We start from the raw sequence: 22,039 nt of genomic DNA, 5'->3' as shown, positions 1-22,039 counted from the left end.
GTAGCGAGACTGAATACCGCAACACCCAAACCTAACAAGAATAAACACAAAATATACCTATTTAAAAAGCAGATAAAATTTGCCCCGATGCTTTCCTAAGAGACAGCCTCCATTCCCGATGAACTAACTATGAAAGTGTAGACCACATGTAGCTTATATTCGAAGGAATAGTATCAAAGCAACAGAGAGATTTATACCAAACAAATTAATAGCAGATGGAAATAAACTCCAATAATACACAAAACAGGTCACAACACTGTTGCACAAGCAACAAAAAAGCATCCCAAATTTAAAAGAATGCAAAATCTCCAAGGTTGGTGATGTTTTACAGAAGCTTGGAATGTAGGGTGAGCTTCAATGCAAGGTGATTTTAATAGTTTTCACAACAAAACTCTGTTTTGACATGTGGTAGAAAATCCAGAGAGACTCTGGTCATACTGGAGGTACACCAGCGGCAAGACACTATCAACACCTTCAATGCATGATAGTGAAGGTCATGTTGTTAATGACAGTGCCAGTAAGATGGAGTTAAAATACAGTTTTCTGAAATTCCTTTACCAAAGAAGATAATATAAGTTTTCCAGAATTCGAATCAAGAGCTCCTGCCAACATGAATAACTTAGATGTCGATATCATCAGTGTAGCAAAAAAAGCTAAATCACTTAATAAAGTCCTCCAGTCCAGATTATATACCAATTAGAGTATGCTGATATAATAGCCCCATGCTTAACAATCATATACAACCACTCACTTGCCAAAATATCCTAACTACAGACCGGAAAGTTGCAAAGGTCACACCAATACTGGAGTAAGAGTATGAGTAATCCAGTGAATTACAGACCCATATCACTAATGTTGATTTGCAGTAGGATTTTGGAACACATACTACGTTTGAACCTTAAGATTCTTAAACCAAGTGTTAAGAATGATTAAATTATGCTCTGTCCAAAATTTTACCAGGTGCTTTACTCTTTCATTCCTTTTCCCAGTACATATTTATCTATTTTTGTTTTCCTTCTCTTCTCTTCACTACTGTCAAATTCCAGTCCCCCTTCTAAAGAAAGAGTTACATGTCTATGAACTACTGTCAGACTTAGCACATATATTTATGTTACACAGGTGTACACACAAAAAAAAGAAAAAAATAGTGACACAATACACTCAAAATAACAATGGGACACTTACCAAGGCATCAGCTAGTGCAGACTCAGCTTCCCGACTCTGTTGTAATATTTTTTGGGCCATCACTGGTCGGGACTGTCCTTGGCGATCGCTCACATTGCCAATATGTCCAGACCTCCCTCTGTAGAAAATATAAATTCCAAGTTCAGAACAAATTCCATTACGAGTATAGTTTAAATAAATACTGAAAAATGCAACATCACAGAGTGTTAAGTCACATTCGTATAAAATACTCTTAAAACACATCACATATTTCAAGAATATTACAGTTAAATTTGTTTTTCCCATTCAGTCATTCCCTTTTTTAAAGCTCTGTACTTCTTATTCCTGAAAACAATACTAAGTCTGGTTTGTTGTTACCAAAATTCAACTGTACTTTTCATATCACCAAGTACTGTCCATAGAAAATGTAATAGGGAGACAATCTCTAATGAATCATAATGGATAGCAAAGCGCTGTAATATTCATACCAACCTTCGGGTTACCATTAGTTTTACTTTCAAAAAAACAGAACGAGTTACGGTAGACACAGGATATATTACACAAATTAAATAATAATGTCTGTAATAAAGAAAGAAAATTAAACATACATTCACATGCTCAAATAATGTCTTAACTGGTACATCAATATGCTTTAACTATGGCCCTGAAAAATTCACATTTGTGATAAATGCTAATATCTGTGCAAATTCCAGCTCAAAATGCAAACTACCTAATAAATGCTACTTTGTAAAAAAATGTATCTAAGTGAACAGGATGGGAGTAACTGAAAACTGATAAAAATTGTAACATGTTGACCAGTATGGCCTATCAATTTGCAGTTGCTACTGTTCAGCCATAAGACAACACAATTAAACGTATCAAATACATCATCAAATAAGTTGATTTCAAACTCAATTACACTCAACATTTCAGCTATCATTAATTCACCCTTTCGCCTTTGGTTTTGTAGAGATAGTGGCCTTAAACATAATGTTACTGGCCTTAAACATATTGTTATTTTTAGCGAGGCCTTAAACATAATGTTATTGTTAGCGACTAGCAAGCGATCACTGCATGTCAACATCATTCGATTTCTATCGATTCACCTATTCCAGTCAGCTACCCAACCAGAAGTCTTCCTGGAATGCATGCATATAGTTCAGTTCTGCTTCTACTATCTTGTTGGTTCTATCTGCATTCTGTAGTGGTACCAAATATGCAAATATGGATGTACATCTACATACCTACTCCATATGGTGAGTAGCTACTGGTCATTTCCTTAGCTGTTCCACTATTAAATGTGATGAGGGAAAAACGACTATCTATAAGCTTCTGAACGAGCCCTAATTTCTCTTACCTGGTCTTTATGGTCCTTATACGAAATGCACGTCAGCGGCAGTAGAATCAATCTGCAGTCAGTTCCAAATGCTGATTCTCTACATTTTCTTGATAGTATTCTGTGAAAAGAACATAGTCTTCCCACCAGGGACTCTCTGTGATATTCACATGCTGATCGAACCTACCAGTAACAAATCTAGCATCCTGGTCTGAATTGCTTTGATGCCTTCCTTTAATCTGACCTACTGGGTATCCCAAAGATTCGAGTAGTACCCAAGTATGGGTCATACTTCTGTTCTATATGCAGTCTTCTTTACAGATGAACCACACTTTCCTAAAATTCTTCTAATAAATCATAATCGACCATTGCCTTCTACTGCAGTCCTTATGTCCGCATTCCATCTCATATCACTTTGCAACATTACAGATAAATATTTAATTGAAGTGACCACGTTAGCAGCACAGTGCTAATGCTGTATCTGAACAATACGGGAGTGTTTCTCTTACTCATCTACATTAACTTACATTTGGAACTAGCTGCCATTCATCACACCAACTATAAATTTTCTCAAAATCATCTTATATCCTCCTACAATTACTCAACAATGACATCTTCCCATACTCCACAGTGTCATCAGCAAACAGCAGACTGATGCTCACCTTGTCTGCCAAATCATTTATGCATATAGAAAATAAGAGCGGTCCTATCACACTTCCCTGTGGCACTACTGTCCCACGCCCAAACTAACCAACCAGTATGCCCAGCCTACGAAGTCTGACATCTGTAATGAAGGGTGTCCGCCAAACCCTATGACGCCTGGACGTGTTTTCACCTTGGTTTTGCCACGTGTTTAAGAAACTTACCACAGCAGTCCTCGAACATTCAACAAGTGGTGCAGTTTTCAAAATGCTTGTACCAAGCCTCCAGGCCATCACAATCTGCCCTGGATATAACTTGGATAGATCGCGTGCATTCCCATTCTACACATAGACAGTACGATCACTGACAATATTTGTACCGTGCAAGTGTCTGACTAGCAGTCATTCTGCGCCAGGTGATGCTGCTATCGCCTGGATGAGTTTATATCAACAGTAGGTCGGCGGTCATAATGTTCTGGCTGATCAGTGTACATAGGTAAGATGATGCATACTGCTGAACATGGTTGATGAGAACACTAATAGAACACCACATTGCAGCAGCATAACAAGTCAGCAGTTGCAGAACATTGCCTATCGGAATCGTATGGAATGTATTATGATCATCATACTACACAGACTTCTAACTTATGGAACTGTGTCATTAAAGGATTATTGAGATTGGGTATGGGAACTGCTGACCAGTCTTTAGTAAGAGCTGAGAACCCACTGATTAAGAAGACGAAGGAGATATCTCACAATGAACTGATTTTGGTGGAAAGTGGAGCAACAGCAGAGATTCCACCAGGATGCATCCTTGGTCATGAACTGTGGCTAGAGCAATGTGTCAACACGATGTGGAAGAGCACTGCACCAGTCCCTAAGCAGTCAGTTCACTATCAGCACACCCAACGATGGCAATTAGGCTGATTGTCAAAATACTGTGCCCATTGCACATTCACATCTGGCTGTTCACCGGTGAACTATTTCACCATGAATTATGCTTGAAGAATCAGTTACCCATTGTTGAAAGCTTACATTGTGCTTAATGACAGAAACAATACAAACACAGTTTCAGGAAAAGTAATGTTCAAGTTTTTGCAAAAGCCAATATTTCAATAGATATGCTGCAAAATCACGATATACCAATTCTCGAAAGAAGATGTACCATGCATGAGGACTTTATGTGAGAAATATTTACCAGGTAAGTTATTTATATTTCAGATTTGAGACTTTTGTCAATTTTGAAAATAAAAGGCAAAGCAGACCTCAGATTTAGTGCACTAATTTAGAGAATATGCGTTTTTTGTGCGCACACACAAAAGACTATGAGCTTATCTGCACTCATTTAGTGGTGAATAGAAGTGCTGTCTCAAGTCTGCTGTTCACTGTTGCTACTAAACCTTAAATGTCACATTGGAATTACCAAAGTCACACATGGACACATAGAATATCCATATTTTGTTATAAGGGTACCATTTTTTTTTTTTTTTTTTTTTTTTTTTTTGGTATTAAATAGCAGTAATTGATTTTCTGTGCATTGCCATGCCACATAATGAAATATTTAGAAACCAACTGCATACAATCATAGTATATTGCATAAACAGGTAGTGTTTTCTATGTTGCTTTTCATATTTTTTATCCAGTACTTGTCACACACTGCAGCGCTATTCACCAGATTTATTTCATTTGTCATATGCACAATGTGTTTTGGTAAACAAGTCCCATTGTAAAGTGGGTTATATTACATTTTAAGTGTGAAACTTGATGCATTGTATGTGAGTTGCTACGTTGCAGCGGTGACTTAACTGTAACATAAACACATTAAAACTGTTATGTATTTGTCTTTTATATGCTAGCAAACAGTAAAGTGATGCAGTTACAAAATTCCGAATGTTCTCTTATGAAGAAAATCATCTGCTACTCATCACTTACAAGTTCACTTCAAAGTTTCGTAAATATAATTACTTTCACACTTGGCACCAGGTAACATACAGGGTGTACATAAAGTCCGGGAACACTTTCAATTATTTACTGCATAAGAACCAAACATTGTACAGATGTCATACACGTCATTTTGAAGAGAAACTTTTATTTTTATTTTCCTTCACGTATACTGCCACAGTGTAGTTTGGTAATTTGCTGATAGTCAGTGCTAGTCGCAAACATGGTGAATTCAGGTGCAGAGCGAGCTTTCTGTGTACGCCTCCCCGATCACCAGATCTCACTTAGTGCGACTTTTTTTTTTCTGTGGGGACACATTAAAGATCTGGTGTATGTACCGCTTCTACCACATGATGTAGCACAGCTTCGGGAGAGAATATGGGAAGCGACTGCCATAGTCGACAATGTCATGCTGAGATGGATATGGCAAGAATTCAATTACCAAATTGACGTCTGCCGGGTCACTCATGGTTCGCATATCGAATGTTTCTAAAAAAAACTTTCAGAGTTTCAGTTCAAAATGCAATATGTATGGCATCTGTACAATGTTTAGTACTTGTGCAATAAATAATTGAGTGTTCCCAGACTTTCTGGACACCCTGTACAATGGTAAAATGTGTGTCTGTGTGTGTGTGTGTGTGTGTGTGTGTGTGTGTGTGTGTGACCGGGGGGGGGGGGGGGAGGGGGGGGGGCCACCATCCTACTATGGCTAAGAGCAAAGTGGACAACCCAGTGGCATGACATGCAGCTGAACAAAACATGTTTGATTTCAATGGCTGCTTCAAAACCGGGACCAAGTAGATTGTCTCCTCCACCACAAGCTTTTCTATCCCTCCCCCTTCCCCGTCCTACTCCAAATTATTGCTTTCATTCACTGTGACACGTGCATTCTGTCTGCAGCAACTGGAGATAGAGGTTATGTGTGCATGAAGTGTGTCTGCTTTTTTGAAAGTGTGTGTGTTTATGTTTGCTTTTCTGAAGGAGGCTTTGAGCAGAAGCTGAATGTGTAAATCTTTTTGTTGTGCCTATCACTACATCATCTGTATGGCCAACAGCAATCTATCGTTTTCATAATACTGTCGATATTCCAACCTGGACTCTCCATTAAGAAAATTTAATTCATCTATGAAAGAAATGGTTTATAAAACACTTGCAAGGACAATTCCTGAGCATTGCTCCTCAACCTAGGGTCCTTACCAGGTTGGATTAGAAGAAGAGAGAGTGAAGAGCCAATGAAGTGTGCCACGTTACATCAAAAGATCACTTAGGAATCAGAAGATCATTACAGAGATGCTCAACAAGCTCCAGTGGCAGACAGTACAAGAGAGGCAATAACAGAGAGGTTTACAAATGAAATTAAAGAGCGTACATTTCAAGAAGGGTAGGGCAACATATCACTTCCTCTAACAGATGTCTCCTGAAATATTAGTGATGAGAAAACTGCAGAAGCAGAGCTCACACTGAGATTTATTATCAGTCGTTCTTCACATCATGACTCACAAACGGAACAAGGACGGGAGAAAAATGATAGTGGAACCAGAAATACCCTCTGCCACACATAATAAGGCAGCTTGTGGAGTAGAGATGCCGAGGGAGATCTATTGGTGTGTATGGCTACATGTTCATCATTCACAAATTACTAAATAGTACAATGCCTTGAATATTAAAAAATCAGCATATTAGCCTTTGGTAATACTCATGTTACTAATGATACATACTCATTATACTAACTGATAACATTTTAATACTTGTTTACAGTTCTTCACAACATCTGACAACCATAACCCTACTGTAGTCCCCGTTTAACATTTCAAATTCTGAAGGATTAAACACACATTAGAATTATTCTGTATCCAAATGTATCAATTGAGAAATCATACATGGAATGTTAATCATTTGTCCTGTCAAAAATCAAGAATTCCTCACATTCAAAACAAAACCACCATCATGATTCACAGAATTTGCATGAAAACATGAGTCTACTTACAGAAAATCTTATGTTACAAAAATTACCTCTATTTACCTCTAACACATCATCCTGACCTTTGAAAATAATGTAGGTGGGAGACTTGATTAACTCCACAAGACTTCTTACAAACAAGTATAGGATAATTTGTTGCGCGAGGTGCCATGGCCAGTAAACCAGGTTTACGAAAGAATAGAGCAGTGTTGAGGAAATGGTGGAGCAATGCTTCAGTGGTGTCAAAGTGTCTAGCCTTGCAATTCTTGGCACTTGCTGCACCACACACAGCTTTATGTGAGATAGGAAACAAACAAAGCTACACTTAACTTGTTGATTCAGAAGTTTGTTAGTCAAATGGCAACAACAGTGTGTATTATGTTGGGTAGTAAACTAGTTCGATATATAGCTAGAAAGAAGCAGACCATTCCAACAGGTCAGAAATGTAGATTATGAGAAATTTAGTTTTCTAAGAATAGATTCAGTTAAGCAACAAGTTTGGCACCTTGGAAAATAATGTTATACAGTCATGGACAAAAGGGGGCAATGATTTAGCAAAGACATTTAAGCAATCAGTAACAGACGTCACACATATGGAGAACAGAAATGAAAAGAAAATTTCAATTAGAACATAGCAGCTACTAACAAGAAACCAAGAATTTTAAGCAAATAATGAAAGAAGCATGATAAAACATACCGAATTAAACAAGAGGTAAAATATTTATATTCAAGAGTATGTGAGGTCACACAATGTATAATTTGTGTTGAACAATTGCAAACAATATAGGAATTTAGAAAACAAAGTAGAAATTATTATTTGGTAGACACATTTCATCAGTTAAAGATGACAGATCATAAGTAAGTAACAGCGAAGATGAAAAGTACTCAAAGACTTTAAAAATTTTTGTATAGAGAGAGATCACACATGGTCTTCAGAGCCTGATCACACAGTGCACATTTTTAATTTTTATTATGATTTTAGATTAATCAGAAACAAACAGTTGATAATGAAAATGTACAAAAAGACATTTAAACTATGATGAAAGCAAAGGTGTCTGGTGATTATGGTGCTTCAAAAGAAATTATTAAAGCTGGATAAAAACTAATATAAAATAAAAAATTGCAGAGTGTTTGCAAAAGAAGACAATTCCTCCTAGCTGGAACAATGCTGCAACTGTTCTGCAAATAAAAAATTGCAGAGTGTTTGCAAAAGAAGACAATTCCTCCTAGCTGGAACAATGCTGCAACTGTTCTGCATTCACAAGCAAGACAAAAGAAAAAGATAACTGTAGACCTATCAGCCCATTTCTTTAATGTACAAGGTATTCATCAAAATTATCACCAATCACATAGGATAGAGGAAAAAATTATAGATTTTGACCAAGTGAAGGAGCAAGATGGCTGGATATGGCGATGTAGACCATTTGCGAGTCGTAAACAAAATTACAGCGCAGGCAATGATTTTGAACTGCACAAATTTTTTTTAGATTCATGTATTATTAAAGTACCACTGCATACACTTCACAGATTTTGATGAAGTTTTAGACTCAGTTTCAGTCAAATCTGCACAAACAGCCTTTTAAAATCAGTGAACTGAATTATGGAAAGGATTGTTGCTATTCACCATATAGCAGAGATAATGTGTCAGACAGGAAAGAGAGAGAGAGAGAAAAAAAAGGAAACTCAGATCTCATACACAACCACCACAGTCTTTGTCTGCTGATGCCAGGCTCAGTGAAAGGTGAAAATCAACAGAAATTGGCTCAAAGATTGAGATTAAAAAAATAAATAAATAAAGAGACTGTAGTGTGGCTTGCAGATCTGTGGGTGGATAAGTGTAAAGGAGGGAGACAGAAGATGCGACTAGATTAGGTGAAGTTGGTACTGGAACAGAGAGGAGAAGGCGTTGGGGGTGGGGAGGGGTTGGTAGGATAAGATACAAGTTCACGTGGCACAGGACAGTACAGGAAATAACACTCGAAAATGTGCAAAAGTGATGCAGAAAGAGAGATCAATTTGAAGGTATAGGATTAATGATATCAGTGGGAGTAATGTGGGACATGAGATGCTGCATCAACAATTGACGCAGTCTTGTAGCTGTCTGTTGTGCGCGGTGGAGACAGTTGACACAGCAGAGAGTCAGTGTGGTTGGTAAGGTGACAAGAGAAACACAGGAAAAGAAGAGAAAGGAGGACTGGCCTCAGCAGCCAGTGACTGTGGTCTTTTGTGTGTGTGTGTGGGGGGGGGGGGGGGGGGGGGGGTGCGCGTGTGGGTTTTTTCATAACTGAGGAGGCCCAGTACCTGATAACCTCAGACAGATGAATACAGTGCAAGAGATGCAAGACAACACACAGCCAAACACCACCCAAACTACTTCTGTAAATATTTGCGCTTAACAAAAGTAAAAATTTCTCAAAATGCATTGAGCTAAGCATGAAAAAATACGTAACTGGAGCAGCGATTCATTATTTAAATAATAAATAACAGCTGCAGGCTTTCCAAAAATATTGATTATGACGTATGAAATTGAATCAAATGTTTCACCTTCCCAGACAGTTATTGGTTCAGGTTACATCAGCATTTTTATCTGATAGTAAACTTTTATTAGATAATAAAAAGTCCCTGAGAAGCATTATGATGACTATTATATAGATATATATAAAGCGTGAAGATTCAAGAGAGGGTATCCTATATGTAACTTTTACAGCTTAAAAATTATTTCCCACATTTTACACTTTCCCATATTTTACATAATTTTTTTGAAGTCCCTTGAAAAGTGGAAAAAGTGGGATTTCATTGTACTTCATACTAGGCCATTCTCTTCCTTGTCCCAGCCCCTTCCCTTCAAGAATATTAATTATGAAGATTTTGTGTCTGATGGCATATCCAATAAATTTTCTTTTTCTTTTCTACATTTTCTTTAGTAATCTTCCCTCTTCATTTGCTTCCTTTAAGACTTCCTGGTTGGTTTTCCTTTCTGTCCAATTGTTGTAGCCTTTTCTGCCATATCCACATTTCAGCAGCTTCCTTTCCGGTTCATCCAGAGTCCAACTTTCACTTCCATAAAGCCGAGTACCCCCTAAAATAATTTTGCAATGGATTTTCTGCCATTTACATTCATATTTTTTCTGGTTCAAATGTTTTTCTTAGTCATAAATGGCTGGTTTGCCAATGCAATCCTTCTCTTCACTGCCAGTAAACATCTATTGTCCTTTGCGATCATACTATGAAGACGACAAAATTGTTTCACCTAATCAATTTTGACGTCACCAATATTTACATCGGTTATAGTTCCTCCTGTACTTTTTCTGCACTAGCATTACTTTTGTTTTAAATTGGTTCACTTTTAATTTCCACAGTTTAAAAGTGCCTGAGTGGACTTGCAGCATTCTATTCAAATTTTTTTTCAGAGTCTGCAGCCTTCATGATGTATTCAACAAATCTGATCCAATGTATCCTTTCACCTTTGTCTTCTCCTTCTTGATATGAATAACTTTATAGTGGATGGTACAAGAAACTTCTTTGTAGCATTCAAAGAGAGGTGAGGAGGAGGAGATTAGTGTTTTAACATGCCATCAACAATCAGTTCACTAGAGATGGGGCAAAGCTCCAATTAGGAAAAGATGAGTAAGGAAATAGGCCGTGCCCTTTGTCAGAGGAACCGGCATTTGCCTGAACTGATTTAGTGAAATCACAGAAAACCTAATTCAGTATGGCCAGACATTGGCATGACCCTCTAAGAGAGAAAAGAGCAAGATGATCACTGGAAGACAACATTAGAAACGTGGATGTATTGCTGAAGAACAATTTTCTTGGAAAAGGCTACAACAGGCTTCCATACAAAAGTATAAGGTATTTCAACAGGTGTACTCAGTGATTTGTCATTACGAAACTGACACAACAATAACAATCACAGGCAAGAGAATAAAAGAAATGAACCTGCTGTACAGATTTAAATGAACTCACAGATTTTATTTTATTTTATTTTATTTATTATGTTTCATTTGTCTCATGCAGTCAGCAGTATTTTCTTTCTCTGAAAACAATTAAGTTTCCCCCCACAACTGTCTCAAGCACAAAAAACTATGCCTTACTGTTGAAAATTAAGCAGACAGAGCATCACTGGCAGGAACATAAAATTTTCAGATTTAGGATATAGCTCAAATTAGATTGCTGAATTAAATCAGAGCTAGCCTGAGCTTCACATGAACCAATTTAGAGAAATCACAGAAAACTAAAATCTAGATGGCTGGACAAAGACAGTAAAGTGTACTAACCATTGCATTATCTGACTTGGTTTTCGCAATATGGAGCTTGTTTTTCTGTTCATATTGCTTGAAAGCCTGTCTCTATTAAGTAATGAGCCGCCGAGGTCACACAAATGCACAAAACATGTTGGTAACACAAATCAAGAGTTACTAAAAATCTATTTTGAGTAACGGCAAGTATGCTAATTATATAACTGCTTAACTTATAAACACACTGATAAGTACAGAAAAACAATATACATTTTTTATAACAGAAATTCAATGATACCTCAATTTTGAGCCAAATGAGCGATCAAGTAGATTTAAAGAGTAACGACTTGGCGATGTCTCTCTGCTAGCTTCACGACTAGGTCCTGTCGAGAGAGGGATGCCGGATGGTCTACGTTGTCTGCCATCATGTCCTGTTTCTCTGTTTATAGTTGAAAAGGTAGCATAACTTAGTCTGGAAGACGGAGACCCTGAGCGGCTTGTAGCTATGAACAAAATAACAACAATAATAAAGAAAAAGATCATCTTTCAATCATGTTACAAGTAATTTACAGAATAACAGACATAAACTATATCAGTATATGGGGAATAATATAAGCATCATCACAGAACTAAATAAGACGTGAAAGGTACATATGCACCAGAGTTTTATTTAACAAAACATCATTTTCATTCAAACAAATACATCCATTTGGCACTCAAAACTGTGGCTTTTAATTATTTAAATGAAAAGCATCATAAATTTCTAAAACCTTGCAATGTCTTGCATTCTAACAGTCTGATATCTCAATCACTAAATATCTAGGTTTTTTTATGATTGTTACTGTAGAGTCTCATAAGAAAGAAGTCTACATATAAGTGCACCAGACACTGCAGCTCTTGATGCCTTGTAGTGTCCAACATACCATTCTGTAATGTTTACTTGTAAAATGTTATCCTCAACATCAACTAAACGACAAAGTTTTGTATGGAAAATAAACTGTATTTATCGATCAACGGACGTTGATAAAAGTCTATTTCACTTGGTTTAGGAAATATTAGATCAAATATATGTTTTCATGTTTGTAAAAATGATTTCACAATTATTCCCTAAATGAGAACTCACTCTGAAGGTGCTTTCTTGTATCTAACGCGGCACGAAAATCGGTAATGTTACTGAGTAGACCATTTATCTTGGAAAACTGCACAACCACCTCATAACTTCATATACTGTTGCCTGCTTGTCATCCAATCAGAGATACGTCTTGTAAAGTGTGGGCTACAGTGATGACTACATAACAAGAACAGTTTTACATTATCCTTTATCAGCTAGAGAAATGTGCCTGAACTAAAGTCTCAATGAATGTAAAACTTGCAAGAATCATTCACAGGCACACACTCAGCTGCCCCATCATCAAATATGCTGATGAAATGACTGCTGACAGACTAACCATAGCTTTTATATCCATGGCCCCTTCCACTTGTCTCCCATGGTTTTTAGCATGCTGGTTACTGCACCATCCAAGGTTTACAGCCAGGAAAATTATCAATACATAATGTATTTCATTTAAACCCTGGCTGCATCATAAGTCATTTTGTTGTTGTTGAACGGTAGCTCTTTACAGCATAGTGAGAGTTCCCAGACCTTGTTACAGTTGAAACCACAGTCACAATTAATTAATTTTTAGATTTTTGGGTTGAAAATGTCAAAAAGTTGACATACTTTTCCTATTTTCATTCACTGATGTCTTACAGCAACAAACTTTGGCATGACTCATCATTGATGAAATAAGTATTTGTCGCTCGGAAGTGTGTAATTAGGGTCACACATAACTGTTGTGTCTTTATAGTCTGTAGAAAATGCTTAATTCGGTGTTTCTGCAGGACTCATTTGATTTTTTCCAGATAATACACTATCATGTGGAAGACACACATTAGCTGTGGTCTTCTCAGGTTCTTCTAGTTCTACGGTCATTATAAGTTGTAGGACAGAAGAATATGTATCTGTGTAACCACTCACAGAGTACACAGTCTTCAGCTGCTCAAAAATTTCTTTGTGAGACATTCCATGCCATAGAGGATGCAAGCACTACTAACAGGAATGAACTCTAAAGGCTAAGGTGGAAGAGTAATGAGATATGGGAAGTAGGGAAGGAAGATTAGGGTTGACAATTAGAGACAAAGCACAAGTTCAGATGGAGTATGGAGGGAAATGAAACTGGCCATGTCCTTTCGAAGGAACCATCCCAGCATTTGTCTTATGTGGTTTAGGACAATTGAAGAATGGAACTCAGCTCATTCTGCACACAGAAATGTATGTACGAGGGCCGTTCAGAAAGTAACGTCCGGTTGATTTAAAAAAATACACCAAGTTAAATAAAAATATTTTAATATATGCATCTTACAACTACATCTTTTCACTATTTTTCTACATAGTCTCCATAGCGATTGAGGCACTTATCGTATCTCTTCACAAGCTTTGAAATTCCTTCTGCATAAAAATCACCCGCTTGTGCCTGGAGCCAGCCTGTGACCGCATCTTTGAGCTCTTCGTCGTCATCAAACCGCTGTGACCCGAGCCATTTCTTCAAATGCATGAAGAGGTGATAATCACTTGGCGCCAGGTCTGGGCTGTAAGGTGGATGGTTGATAACGTCCCACTTGAAGGACTCAAGAAGGGCCGTTGTTCTGCGAGTAGAGTGAGGACGGGCGTTATCGTGCAAAAAAACGATACCGGAAGTCAGCATACCACGGCGTTTGTTCTGTATAGCCCATCGTAACTTTTTTATTGTTTCACAGTACACAGCGAGAGAGAGAGAGAGAGAGAGAGAGAGAGAGAGAGAGAGAGAGAGAGAGAGAGGGAGGGAGGGAGGAGAAAATGGTGGTTTTCGTGGATTTAAACTTAGACTTTCTTAAAAAATCTTCTAGTAAGAATTTATTAGTCACTAACATTAGTGGTTTTTGGGGATTTAAATGTAGATTTTCTTAAATACTCTTTCAGTAAGAATTTATTAGTTAGTAACATTAATCAACTTAATTCCTACTGTAAACTTCCCAACTAGGGTAGCTTACTGCTTCAAAATAACCCTTGATTACATCTTTATATGAAGATCTAATTAACAAAATTATGTTACAAAATCAATAGTCAAAGGCCTCTCAGACCATGACATGCAGTTCCATTTGTTAAATGTTACTACTGAACAGGATATAAAATCCACTAAATCTGAGTTCAACAGGGTAGCCAGTAAGCCAGAAACTGATTATTTTAGGAAACTCCTCAAAGACATGAACTGGTGTGATGTATACAGTGCTTAAGGCAGGTATTAAAAATGCTACACTTTATTAATAATGTCCTGACCCTATTTGATATCTGTGTTCCCCGAAAACTAGTACAGATTAAACACAAGTCTACAAAGAACATAAGGTTTACTCAAGGAATAAAGGTGCCTTGTACAACAAAAAGGAAACTATACCCGTCAATCGGAAAAACAGCTCTGATGCTGATGCTATAGTTCATTATAAGACATGCTGCAAAATATTAAAGATAGTAATACAACCGTGAAACAAAATGCATTATGAGAAAAAGATAGGAGGAGACTGCTAGAACGAGAGGTGAAGAGGAGCAGATAGCATTAATAGTAAATGATACACAGGTAACAAGAGGTGTGCAGTGTTGCACAACTTTTTAACGACGATTTCATAAATGTTACTGAAAAGAAGGGTTGTCATGTTCAGAAGATGCTACCATGGAATATCTCAGTCCAGTCTTTACAAATAACTTCAGTAAAGGCTACACTGGGAAAGCCAACATTAGAAATCAAGTAATAAGGAAAGAATTAGAAATCAACCAATAACCCAAAATGCAATCCTATACATAGAAAAATGGAGAGAACGTGTACTTCATATGTCACCACAAACATTTCCCAAATCGCATGGGGCAACGATGGTGAGACTGGAACAGGTCGTATGTCCAACCCTGGAGTGATAGAAGAGAAGAATAGTAATATGATCCTTATAACACCTACATAAGTAAGGTCCACCATAAAACCATTAAAAATAAAAAATCTCACAGTTATGATAAAATATTTACAAAGTTAATTAAACAGTGTGCTTCTGATTTTAGTAACTGTTAAGTTACTGTTCAGCAGAACACTTCCTGAGTGGTTGAAATATTCTGAAGTTAAGCTCTTGTTTCAGAAAGGAGATAAAGAAATATAGATAAATTTGCATCTTATTTCTCTTTTACCAGGATTCATAAAAATTCTAGAAAAGTTAATATAAAATTGGGTTCTTAACCATCCTACAACAAATAACATTTGTCAAAGTCACAGTTCAGATTTCTGAGTTCTGATATTGAGAAGCCTATCTACACACACAGCAAGGATGTACTTAATTCATTAGACAATAAATTACAGGCTACTGGCATATTTTGTGATCAGTCAAAGGCATTTGACTCTGTAAATCACAACATTCTTTTCAGTAAATTAGAATATTATGGTCAAAAGGAAATGTTGCAAAATGGTTCAAATTCTACCAGGACAGGACACAAAGGATGTCAGTAGGAAAGAGATTGTATTAAGCTATTAGGTATCATTCAACTGGGAACTAATTACACGTGCTGTTGCACCAAATTCCATCTTAGATCCCTTACTTTTCCTTGTGGATATCAATGACCTTTCATCAGTAACATTTCGAAATGGCAAGTCAGTATGCAGATGATAGTTAAGTTTAATTATGAAGAAAGTTCAGTTTAAGATGAGCCTCAAGGATCTATTGGCAACCAACTTCTTCTACTCCACTGATGAATTTTTCAGTAGAACTCACTGACATGTATATGTTACTTAATAATCTCAAATAATGTTAAGTATTACATACAACCTGACTCCTGTATAAATTTAGTGACAAGTTTGTTATTGCATTTTAAATGAAAATATGTTCATGATTTTTTTGCTTATACCACATCCATGAGGACCATTTCACTTGGGATCTGTGAAAGGTACATTAGCATACCTGTTGTTCTTTGTAATTATTTACTGCGTATTTTTGTTTTCTGACATGTTCTACATCCTTATGGATCTCCTCACTACAGCTCTATTGGAATGAAAAGTACATCTAATCTAATTTAACCATACCAAACCCAACCTCAGAAAACAGGCACAAGCAAAAGAGAAAGATACACAAAACACAGTTTGTTTGTAATTTTTTCTCCCAATGATAATTAAGTAGTGCACGAATGGTGAACACTTACACCTACAATGCACTTACTTTGATCAATGATCAACGCTGCTGCATACTGACTTGGCTGGAATATTACGACATGAACACTGGGGTGGCTATAAAGTCATCACTGCACGAGATCATAGATACTTAATACACTAATTTGAGCTGTAATTGCTGAGGTCCACCTTCCCATTTTCTTAATGGGATCTGTGTGAATCTTACAATTGATATCAAATTTTATCAGCTGTTCTGACAATACTGAACAATGTTGATGCAAAAATGTTTCCTACAATGACTGCCCTAAAAATCTGCCACTTAAGGTACACAGAGAACTGTGCTACGTAGCCAGAACTGAAATCCCAGTTACAAGCCTTTGCTTCATTGGAAGGAAGTGATCCCTGCCCATATTATTCGTATACTGGAGCAATATTTGCATTATTTATTAACTACACATTTACAGGGTATGTACTAAGAACAGGAATGGCAACATTACAGTTTCATATTTTCTCATACGAAATTGTAATTATCTAAGTTACCTTAAAACTCATTTGACCAACTGTCTACCATTTACAAGGCTATCTTTTCTCTGTTGTTTCATTTACTATACTTACAAACTTGAGCACAATCCTTATATACATTCTTGTTTCAGCTGAAGCTAAGTATTGGCAAATAATAAATTCTATAAATTACTTCCATCCTGGCTCCTCCATAAAAATTTGATCTATGATAAGCAACAACTTCAGAAAATAAAACCTTACTTGTTACAGAAATATATACCCACTACTTTACAGTTAACATCTATTAAAATTTATTTTATTATATGCCTTGACTTTTAATGAGATTTTGGGTCTCTTTCACACCAAGAATTGCATGATCATCATCATCATCATCATCATCATCATCATCATCAACAACCACACACACACACACACACACACACACACACACACACACAATGACAAATATATTAATAGTAATAAAATGAGAGAAACTGAAGAAAATTAATAGAATGAACGAACTGAAGATACTTACGTTGGGACTGAGATACATTTGACATCCGACTCCTTGTTCTGCCCAATCTTTCTGGAGATGTTATGACACTTGTGGACATGCCAGATGAGTCTGCAGCTTTTTTTCCTGGCCGAGCTGCGAACAACAATTATTTTCCAGAATCTTCCTATCAGTGTTCATCTTAATAACAGTAAAAATGGAACTATTCAAAGCACATAGCAACTTGATACAGCAACTTGGGTAAATGAGCAAATTTTTCCATTCCGTACAAGATACCAGAGAGAACAGCAAAGGAGAAAGGCAAGGTGAGGACAACTCAAACAAGAACCATGTTGCTGAGAGTTGTTTTTGTAAGTCTATGTTTAATGAGTTCCAAAAGCAGACAGAATGATGCTAGATTGGGCAGTACACTTTTTCATATTTGGTGAGTATGTCCAAATATTTATTGCAGTATAAACAAAATTAGTGAATTTAAGTTATAAAATTCTCTTCTAATTAAAACTAGGGAAAATAATATAATAATACACTAAATTTCTGATACACAACCTTGGGCACCTTAGCTAAGATGAAATATTAATGATGCATGCAACAGTGTAATGTACATTGCCATGATCAGCTGGCCATTGATATATTTCATTGTGGATTCATATGCCTAGTTGCAACAATGTCAGTGAACTAGCATAAAATTATATGAACGGATCAAATCATGAGGAAGGTAGCGAGAACAAATGGACCACAGCAGCAGACTCAGATTGTTCTACTGTATGTTTCTTACTGTGTGTGTGCATGTATGTGAAGAGGGCACTTGTATAACATTGCAGGCCTTGGAAAATTTTTAATTAGCCAGGATTTTTATTGAACAGAAATATTCCCAAACATTTGTGTAGGCTTCATTTACACATCAGCATATGATATCGAATTATGACTGTAGTAACACAGATCTGTCACGAGTCTACTACTTTGCTAAAACAGAATGTACAAGAAATATAAAACATACAAAACTTTTCAGCAAGAAGATGCCTCTGATTATGCAAATGTGGTTTAAGATCAAACATGAAGTCAAATAGTTTCTCAAAACCTTCCATCATAGTAAAAACTAAAAAAGAATTGAATTCAGCTAAAGTAACCAGCTTACTTACATTGCCTATGGTCATCTTATATCCAAGCAGCAAAAAAACAAACAGAAACACAGATTGATTATAATGACTAGTAGGCACATACGTAAGCAAGCTTTAATGATAGCGGAGGAAAACAGAATCTCTCCTTTATTTAAACCCCACTTTCACCTTGATTCCAATTAAGAATAGTGGGGGCGAGGACAGAGAGGAAGAAACACACACACACACACACACACACACACACACAGTGGCAGGGGGCTGAGATGGGTGTAGGGAAGTGGACAGAAGGGTGAGACAAACTAAAGGTGAGGTGAGGGTGGAGATATCAAGTAGTGTATATGAGAGAGAGAGAGAGAGACAAATGTAACAGCAGAGCCCTTTTCTGTTCCCTCTAATGTCATAGAAGTACATGTAGAAAACTACTGGAAAAATTTCATGAACCCATTACTGATACTGATTTACTACAATCACATAGTACGATAATGGCAAAGGTCATAGACAGCTTCAACTTTATAAAGTCATTGTATATAGCTCAAATCTAAAAAAAAAAACTACCAGATCATTTCAAAAATTGCAAAAATAATAGATACAAAAAATAATGGTAATGTGTAACAGTCACCCTCCCCAAAAACAGAGGGAGGGAGACAATTTGTACTACCAGTTCCTCAGTTTATTCCATTGTCAAAGAGGCTTTGTAAGCAGGTGCCTTGTCCTAAAGAATGTAGTTTTTATTTTTTTTTCATTTGGATCCAATTTCATTTATTCAGGCACCTTGTGAGATTTCTGTGGTATTCACCAGATTTTGTTTCACCCCTGGTAAGGTACTCAATAAGAAGAATGAATTTTGCAACCTAAACAACACTGGTCATAACTTCTGCTACAAGTTAAGTTAGATTTATCTTTTCTGTGCTGTCGCATATGAGGACAATACACTGACTAAAAAGCAATGGCAGCAGCCAGACTGAACAATTTATGCTTGCAGAATACATAGCAAATTCCACCACAAGGGTGCCAGCTGGTTGGGGCCGAATTTAACATGTGACATCCCGTGAGACCATGCTGCTCTGTCCGGCTGAGCATGTGGACGTGGCCACAGCCACAAGGGCTAAAGGAGGCCACACATCATCCAGGAGAGTTTGTCAGTTGCGTACAATCATAGCAGATGGATCCCATGTTAAGTCAGGCCTCAGGTCTGGACTTAGAATACGCTCTGGTGCCGCTCCTCCATACTTAGCGTGTTGCTTCTTCTTGGGAAATTTACAAATTGTACAAAGGTCAGTACAGTAAACATTGTTCTCGAGTATTGCCTCCATATGTTCATATTTCCCCGACAGAGTGCCATAATTTTCGAAATATTTGATTAGCCGAAGCCATAGACTGCTAATTGAACAGATCTACCTCCGCATAATGTCAATCAGCATAGAGACCATTTGCTGGACGCAACATACATAGATTACTTTAAGGTGCAGGGTTTGGCACTGATTAGGAAGGATTGTTTGTTGTTTTCTTATTCGGCAACAGCATGCTACATATTAATTGAATGGGTCACCCTCCCTTTTGTAATTGAACCCACTCAGCCAAATGTCAAGCAAAAATATGAAACAGTTCTGGGGGGGGGGGGTCTTTTTCTTTACTTAAACAATCAGTATGCTGGCTAGTGGCATGGACGGAAGAGCAACAGAGGAGGAGAAGAAGAAGAAGAAGAAGAAGAAGAAGAAGAAGCTGGAACGACACCACCAGACAGATGATGCCAAGAGAAGACAGAAGAAACTGGAACAAGCCGCTGCATACAGACGATGCCTGAAGTTAAAGCAGCCATCCCAGAAGGCAACCAGGAGCGGTGCAGCAGCAGCAGACGCTGGGGTGAGTACACACATAACACACAGTGTTGTGTCTAGTAGAAGCAACAACAGTGAATAGTGGTACAAGGATTCAGACAACACTTCATAGTGGAATGTGCACAGCAGCAACACTTCACTCAGTGAGGGACATAGATTAGCAACTATGTCACGTAACAAAGATGTACATGCAATGATACTGACACGCAAGAGCCATCATATTCTAATTAGGTTTTTCAACAACTGCGATGTAGCATTTAAGGGAGTTCGAACGTCCTATCCCGACAATGTTAAATTTAGTGACTTGGCTTCCCCTGTATTTCAGAAACTACTGTAGCCATTGACATGACACTTTTACAGGACATTAAACTGTATTTTCTGAGTCTACTAAACTACAATAATTGAATTTCAGCCACTGCTTTCAGAAATACAATTTTTTAATCATGCAGTTAAAATTTTGTATACTTTTTTTGTACTTTATCCTAAATAATTTTAATTATGTTCTTCTTTTAGTTCAGTAGACACAGGATGTGTATGTTATTACTTGTTGAAAATTTCAATGCTTACTCAAAGTGGTTTCCAAGATTTAGGAAAAAGGAAACAGAAAATGTGAATGTAAAGTTCCAAAAGACTGTAACTCATTTAATATATGCTTAATATTTTTATTTTTAGTCACTCAGAAACACCATGAACCACACTGTATATCATCATCTTGATCTTATTCCAAGTTTTTCCTTCTTTTCTTCCTTCTGGACTCCTTCGTGGCCAACTGTGCTGCATACTCTGCTTTATCAATGTGAACCTTGACCATTCATTCAAGTTCTCTGATGCAGTTTGCTCCAGGATTAATTCTCATATGCTGTAGCAGTTTCACCCTACCAATGTTGCCATCATTAAAAACAATAACAGCATCACTGAACCCCCACTTTAGCATCTTCATACAAAGAAAAACATTTTTTGGTAAGCGAGTCCATATAAGATTACTGAATGAATCATTGGGATTTTGAGTCTGACCATCCAGACACTTCTCCAGTAATTCATGTTTGTCAGGTCTCTGTAAATAGGTCTTATGATATCCATGACTGCTGCTGGGATGGAACGTTTATGGCTGCATGAACTGTTTGAGTATGTGCTGTTCACAACGTGCAAGTGTGCTGTAGACAACATGGTTTATTCCTTAGAACAGAGGATTTTTCTGGTGTTGGAATTCCACCGCCTAGAACACAGTGTTGTCGCAACAAGACGAAGTTTTCAACGGAGGTTTAATCTAACCAAAGGACCGAAAAGCGATACAATAAAGGATCTGTTTGAAAAATTTCAACGGACTGGGAACGTGACGGATGAACGTGCTGGAAAGGTAGGGTGACCGCATACGGCAACCACAGAGGGCAACGCGCAGCTAGTGCAGCTGGTGATCCAACAGCGGCCTCGGGTTTCCGTTCGCCGTGTTGCAGCTGCGGTCCAAATGACGCCAACGTCCACGTATCGTCTCATGCGCCAGAGTTTACACCTCTATCCATACAAAATTCAAACGCGGCAACCCCTCAGCGACGCTACCATTGCTGCACGAGAGAC

The 22,039-nt window shown here is 37.4% G+C and overlaps 1 protein-coding gene across 18 annotated transcripts in view; it reads right to left on the bottom strand.

Annotated features, from left to right (window-relative positions):
• LOC126183635 (CLIP-associating protein 1-B-like) overlaps nt 1-22,039 on the bottom strand; it is a 764,859-nt gene that overhangs the window by 65,497 nt on the left and 677,323 nt on the right. For 9 of the 18 annotated variants that reach the window (XM_049925777.1, XM_049925763.1, XM_049925762.1 and 6 more), the window contains 3 exons: nt 17,530-17,643; nt 11,579-11,783; nt 1,186-1,303 (listed from right to left, as the gene is read on the bottom strand). The exons of 7 other annotated variants lie outside the window; for them this stretch is intronic. In XM_049925777.1, coding sequence (XP_049781734.1) covers nt 1,186-1,303; nt 11,579-11,783; nt 17,530-17,643 — 437 coding nt within the window. The remainder of the gene's footprint in view (nt 1-1,185; nt 1,304-11,578; nt 11,784-17,529; nt 17,644-22,039) is intronic. 2 more of the 18 variants (XM_049925767.1, XM_049925769.1) reach the window with 2 other exon arrangements.

The sequence above is a fragment of the Schistocerca cancellata genome, chromosome 4 (genome assembly GCF_023864275.1).
Source record: "Schistocerca cancellata isolate TAMUIC-IGC-003103 chromosome 4, iqSchCanc2.1, whole genome shotgun sequence".
NCBI classification, from domain to species: domain Eukaryota; kingdom Metazoa; phylum Arthropoda; class Insecta; order Orthoptera; family Acrididae; genus Schistocerca; species Schistocerca cancellata.
This window is presented reverse-complemented; position numbering and strand designations above follow the sequence as displayed.